Source organism: Diplotaxodon limnothrissa, linkage group LG18 (assembly GCF_057381915.1).
Source record: "Diplotaxodon limnothrissa isolate DT_005_m linkage group LG18, D_limnothrissa_male_GT1.1, whole genome shotgun sequence".
Classification (NCBI taxonomy): domain Eukaryota; kingdom Metazoa; phylum Chordata; class Actinopteri; order Cichliformes; family Cichlidae; genus Diplotaxodon; species Diplotaxodon limnothrissa.
Window position 1 is genome coordinate 110,691 of NC_140613.1, and position 5,832 is coordinate 116,522.

General features: G+C 46.4%; 1 protein-coding gene across 1 annotated transcript; it reads left to right on the forward strand.

Annotated features, from left to right (window-relative positions):
- The first annotated feature begins 695 nt into the window (after positions 1-695).
- inhbab (inhibin subunit beta Ab) lies at positions 696-4,675 on the forward strand. The gene is made up of 2 exons (XM_085379122.1): positions 696-1,513; positions 3,284-4,675. The coding sequence occupies exons 1-2, from the start codon at positions 1,114-1,116 to the stop codon at positions 4,057-4,059; spliced, it is 1,176 nt and encodes a 391-aa protein (XP_085235248.1). The 5' UTR covers positions 696-1,113; the 3' UTR covers positions 4,060-4,675.
- The last annotated feature ends 1,157 nt before the right edge of the window (positions 4,676-5,832 follow it).

The following is a 5,832-nucleotide window of genomic DNA, read 5'->3' on the forward strand; positions in this document are numbered from 1 at the left end:
TACAGGATGCTTCAAACAGCTTCTGCTTTAAATGACGTAACAGCATTACGTCATTTAAAAGTGAGATCAATCAAAAATTCACATCCACTTGAATTTTGTCAAAAAAAAGCACTTCTTGCCAGTTGACATCTTGAATTGATCAAACAAACGAGTGACTGTGTGACATTTTCAGCTGACGCTTGACCTGTGTTATGACGGCGTCACATTTGTAGGCTTTACAGCCGTTCAGGTCAGACATCTGCGGTCAGTTCACTGACATCCACACATGGATATTCCCGATGTTTCTCCTTCCTGCCGCAGAGCTGACAGACCTGTGTGAACTTATAGGAGCCACTGACTCAGAGGGTCCCTCTCAGGTGAAGAGGACGCTGTAGGTCCTGACTCCCACCAGCAGAGGGCGTGCTGATGTCACTGTGTGTGCGTGTGTGGTAGTCTGTTTTGAGCACGCTCCATCTGCTCTGTGCAGGACTGGTCTTTAGAACAAACTCTCTCCATTCTAAAAATTTATTTCACACCGACAGTCTCTCCTCCACGTGAGGTGATGATGACGCTGCGCTGACTCATCTGTGTGTGTGTGTGTGTGTGTGTGTGTGTGTGTGTGTGTGTGTGTGTGTGTGTGTGTGTGGTGAATGAATCAGGGACACTACCTCCTCTTTCCTCCTTCCTCCTCCTCTTATGTCGTGACGTTCATTCAGGAGGAAACTCCACAAACAGTCCTGAGGTATTCTGAGAGACTTTGCTCACTGTGTGTGTGTGTGTGTGTGTGTGTGTGTGTGTGTGTGTGTGTGTGTGACTCACAGGGAAATACCTCTGTGGATGGAGGGAGGGATTAAACAGGCTGAGAGGTATAATTACTGTAACAGAGCAGAGAGGAAGAGTAGAGTGACCCTGCACACTGTTCGTTCAGTTCAGGACCACCGGGCCAGCACCAGGAGGACTAACAACACCAGAACATCCCTCACAGCGCATCAGACCTGCAGCAACTTCACGTCAGAGTTTCTAGTTTCCGCCCTGAAGTCTTTTGAATTTCAGAGGATTTCATCTGAAGAATCTCAAACCTGTTTCAAATAAAAACTCTACTGTCTTTTACTCTGCATCAGACCGCCAACCATTATGTGTTCTCTTTCTGCCGTGGTCTTTTCCATCTCAGCATGGCTTCTCATCGATGCCTCTCCGACCATCTCTCCGGCACCACGGCTGCAGGACTCGGCGGTGTCCTCTGACTGTCCTTCGTGCTCTTTGCCTCAGCTGAGGAGGAACTCGTCTTCGTCCGGAGCTCAGAGTGACATGGTGGAGGCAGTGAAGCGTCACATTCTCAACATGCTGCACCTGAGCGCCCGGCCCAACCTGACACAGCCAGTTCCTCGTGCCGCTCTGCTCAACGCCATCAAGAAACTTCACGTGGCCCATGTGGCTGAAGACGGCAGTGTGGAGATCCAGGAGGAGGGCCAGGGCACAGGCAATTCAGCACCACCCGAACCGCCATCTGAAATAATCACCTTTGGAGAGCCAGGTGAGTCCCACGGCACGTCAGGCGTGGTTTATCTTCTTGTCCTGACAGAGAACACATCCAGTTTCTGAGTTCAGGGTCAGTGTTATTAGTGTTATTAGCTCTGGTTAAATACAGCCGTAGAAAGTTTTCAGGCTCACCACTGAGCCCTCTGACTGGTTAAAGCTAATTCTGCGAGGAGGCGTCTGGCAGGAAAAAACCCTTTAATGTAAGAACTGAAGACACGATGAGCCTTTGACATTCAGGATGGATTAAAGAGTGTCTGTAGGGAACATTTTCTCTTGGCTGGGTTAGGGTTCGGTTATTAACGTCAGCAGATCCAGACTCAGTGGAGTCTGTAGAGTCAGACTCTTCAGAGGTTCACTGACCGTCAGTGATGTCAGACTGTCTGTTTGCTCTTTTAGCTCATTCACAATAATCCAAAGAGGTCAAAGTGTGTTTACAGATTTCAGCCACAGGTTTTCATGTTCAGGTCAGAACATTCAGCTCACATTCATGTGTTTGACTGCAGTGCTGAAACTTCCAGTTTGTCTCCGAGTGAAATAAACGTGTTTGTTCTGTTGACAGAAACAAGGAAGGGTTCTCTGATGGAACGACAGCCTTGTTTCTTTCATTTCTGAACCCCAAAATGTAAACTAACAAATCAACTTCTCATCAAAGTTCAAACAGTCACTGACGATGTCCATCAGACAGACTGGTGACCAATTAGCGGACAAACTTTACTTCAAACAGGAATGTTCGAATGATCTGCTGGTTTGGCTCACAAAGACTCAGAGTAACAATCAATATGAGAACATCTTAAATCCACAGAGTATTTTCACTGAGAACAACAGCTGGAGAAAGTCTCAACAGATGAAAGATGAGGGAAACATTGGTCTGAACAGCAGTAGATCTTTGCTGGCAGAACCTTTGCTGCTTGTCATTAACCTGCTCTCAATCCACTGTGACTTACTGAAGATGATGATGGTTGCAAAGCCTTTAAAATCTCCTGTGAATACGGACCCGTTACATTGCTGCTTTGCTTTGTTCTATAAATAGTTGTCTCTATCAAAAGGCCCCTCAAAGGATGCTCGCCCAAATTAGTGCACAGTAATTTGGGCGAGCATACCAAGTGATCTTAGCGCGTAAATAATCTGTTCATTCAGATAAATCTGGGCCTCACTAATTATTCTCTAACAGGAGACAAAGAAGGAAGCGCTGAGACAGGACGGGCCTTTTTTTTGTTGGGGTGGTGTCGGGTGGGTGGGGGCGGGGTTAGTGTCCTATATGACCAGGCTTGTTAACATCATTAACATCATTCCCTGAAATCAGGCCTGGTCTTTTTTTAGTGCCTTTCCTCATATTGAATATATTTAGAGGCTGAAGCTCCATTCAAGCTTTCACTGTTAAGAACATCGACTTTGTTCACTCATTAAAATTTCTATCTGGGGGCGTCAGCGGGGTCATGGTTTCAAGTTCCTCGTTTGTTCCCTTCCCTTCAGGGAAAAACAAACTGCCAGATGAAGTTGGTCTTTCCTAAGGCGTCTTCAGCACGTTTCATTTGATATCTTCCCAAACTCAGACACACCCACCAACCCTAATCCACATTAACCCATCCAGTTTCCACTTAAAATACAATCTGAGAGGTCAAAGGTCAAAGACTATCAGACTGAATTCTGAACGCCCCTCTGTCATTGTCAAGGGTCAGAGATCGCACTGTTTTAGACTGAAATTTTCTGACTCTGTGTAGTAAATGGGACACAGCGCTAATGTCCTAACTATTCTCTTTCACAGGCGACGGGCCAAACGCGGTGACCTTTGACATTTCGAGGGAGGGCAGTGGCTCGTCTGTGGTGGAGCAGGCAAACGTTTGGATCTTCCTGAAAATGTCAAAGATGAACCGCCTGAGAAGCAAAGTGATGCTGCGGCTTTATCGTGACGATGATGACGAGGACTGTGTTTCAGAGAAGATGGCGGACACCCGTCGTAGTGGCTGGCACACCCTCGCCATTCCTCGCACTGTTCAGAATCTACTGGACGGCGGCAACAGTCCTCTTAGGTTACGGGTTTCCTGTCCTCTGTGTCTCGAAGCAGGTGCCGCTCCCGTCCTGACGCCTGCAAACGGTGAACCGGCCACGGGACGAGATCAGTCACACCGGCCGTTCCTCATGGTGGCGCTTCGAGCTCAAGAGGAGGTGGCTAAGCGCCGAGCTAAACGAGCTCTGCAGTGCGATGGGAAAATACGCATCTGCTGCAAGCGAGAGTTTTACGTGAACTTTAAAGACATCGGCTGGAGTGACTGGATCATCGCTCCGGCTGGTTACCACGCCAACTACTGCGAAGGCGACTGTCCAAACCACATGGCAAGCATTGGAAGCTCACCGCTGTCTTTCCATTCAACGGTCATCAACCATTATCGCATGAGAGGCTACAGCCCATTTCAAAACATCAAGTCATGCTGCGTGCCAACGAGGCTGCGAGCAATGTCAATGCTCTACTACAACGAAGAGCAGAAGATTATCAAGAAGGACATCCAGAATATGATCGTGGAGGAGTGCGGCTGCTCGTGAACAGCTGGCTTTTGCTCTGCTGCTTCTACCAGACGTGGAAAAGACTCTGGAAACTGTCAGAGAACCTCTGAGAAATATTCTATGAAACCTGCAACCTGCAGGAAGAAACATCTGATATGCTCTTTCCCAGGAAAGACAGTCTCCTGTGTTCAGTGAATTTTTGTGTTTCATACTGGGAGAGACTTTTCCACATTGGAATGTGCTGAGGATACTATGCAACGTGGATGTCTCTGTGTGCTTCATCAGTGTTGGTTTTCTGCTGCTCAGAGAACATTTCCACATTATTAGCATGTTCCAGCTGAAAGTAGTTAATCTGGTTGCTGAAGCCAAACGTTATTTTCGTTATTGTTATGAAACACACTGAATGTAGATATTTGCACAGTAATAGGTATTTCTAGATGCATTGCCGCAGTTTGGATTCAGATGAAAGCCAAAGACAAACGTTTGGTTTATTTTCCTGAGAGACAAACGGCTGAAATCCACCTGTGTCAGATTAAACCTTTAATCTGCTGAAACAAAAACAAACTGAAGACATTTCTCTTCACATCAATCTTTAATTGTAATATATGTTGTTTCTGTAATTTATTTCCATTGATTGTTTTCTCATTAAACGGACTACCAATCCACATTTTGTCTCTGTCTTTGGAAAACTCTAAATAACACAAGTCTTTGCATTTCAATGACTCTCTGAGAGTTCGTGCCACCCTCAGGACAAACCTTGCACTGCAAATATGAGAACAGCTCAGCCATTATGAACTCTTTCAAACAGGGGTGGGGAACTCCAGGCCTCGAGGGCCGCTGTCCTGCAGATTTTAGATGTGTCAGCTGATTCCTCAACATGTCCTGAAGTGCTCCAGAGGCCTGGTAATGAACTAATCATGTAATTCAGCTCTGTTGACCCAGGGTGAGATCTAGAACCTGCAGGACATCGGCCCTCGAGGCCTGGAGTTCCCCACCCGTTTTAAAAGGTTTATTAAGGTCAATCATGAGTTAATATCACAGATTTGGGCTGGCTCAAACATCACTAAAGTGTATCCTAACTAAAGCAAAATGAAGATCTGAAAAGCAGGAAGTGATTTCATTTACTGCAGATCAGTCATTTTATTTCAGATTTGGTGTGATTGCTGGCACCCAGCCGCTCGGTTTTCAGGTTTCAAAGTGGGTTTTTTTTTGCAACCAGCCTTTATTTGATTCTCGAACCCTAACTCTTTTCAGAGGAAGACGTGCTTATGGGAAACTTTCAGGCAGCTACTCTCTGATGGTATTCATGCTGTAAATGGTAAACAGACTTGTTCTTAAATAGCTCTTTTCTCCTCTAAGCACATTTCCTCTAAGCTTCATTCATACAGATACTTTTCTTCTATACTCAAGCACCTTTCAAACATCCACAAACACACTGACACCCTGATGGGTTCAGTATCTTGGCCTGGACATGCAGGCTGGACTCCTGACGCATGTGTTCAAAGACACCCAGCCCCTCAGCTCTGAGCTGAACTCTGTTTTCACACATTCACAAAGCCATTCAGAGCGATGGAGAAATCTGAGAGCCAGCTCTTTGTCTTCAGGTAAAAATGGGAGCGATGGCTGGCAGACTGAGAGGCTCCTTCACGTTCACCTCTGTCTGTTCTGCCCCCTGATTGGCTGTTGACAGTGGTAAAGTTAAACCTTTCGCAGGCTGAAAGCAGCGGAGCAGCCAGCTGGCATGGTGGCGCTCTGTTTGTTCACTGACCTACAAACTCATCGCTGAGTTAACAAGTTGGTTTAAGAACCACA

What these genes read in the sequence shown, in the direction of transcription:
- inhbab (XM_085379122.1), top strand. Translation starts at nt 1,114, where the DNA reads ATGTGTTCTCTTTCTGCCGTGGTCTTTTCCATCTCAGCATGGCTTCTC. An exon ending in AATCACCTTTGGAGAGCCAG is followed by an intron (nt 1,514 to 3,283) that starts GTGAGTCCCACG and finishes TCTCTTTCACAG; the next exon opens with GCGACGGGCCAAACGCGGTG.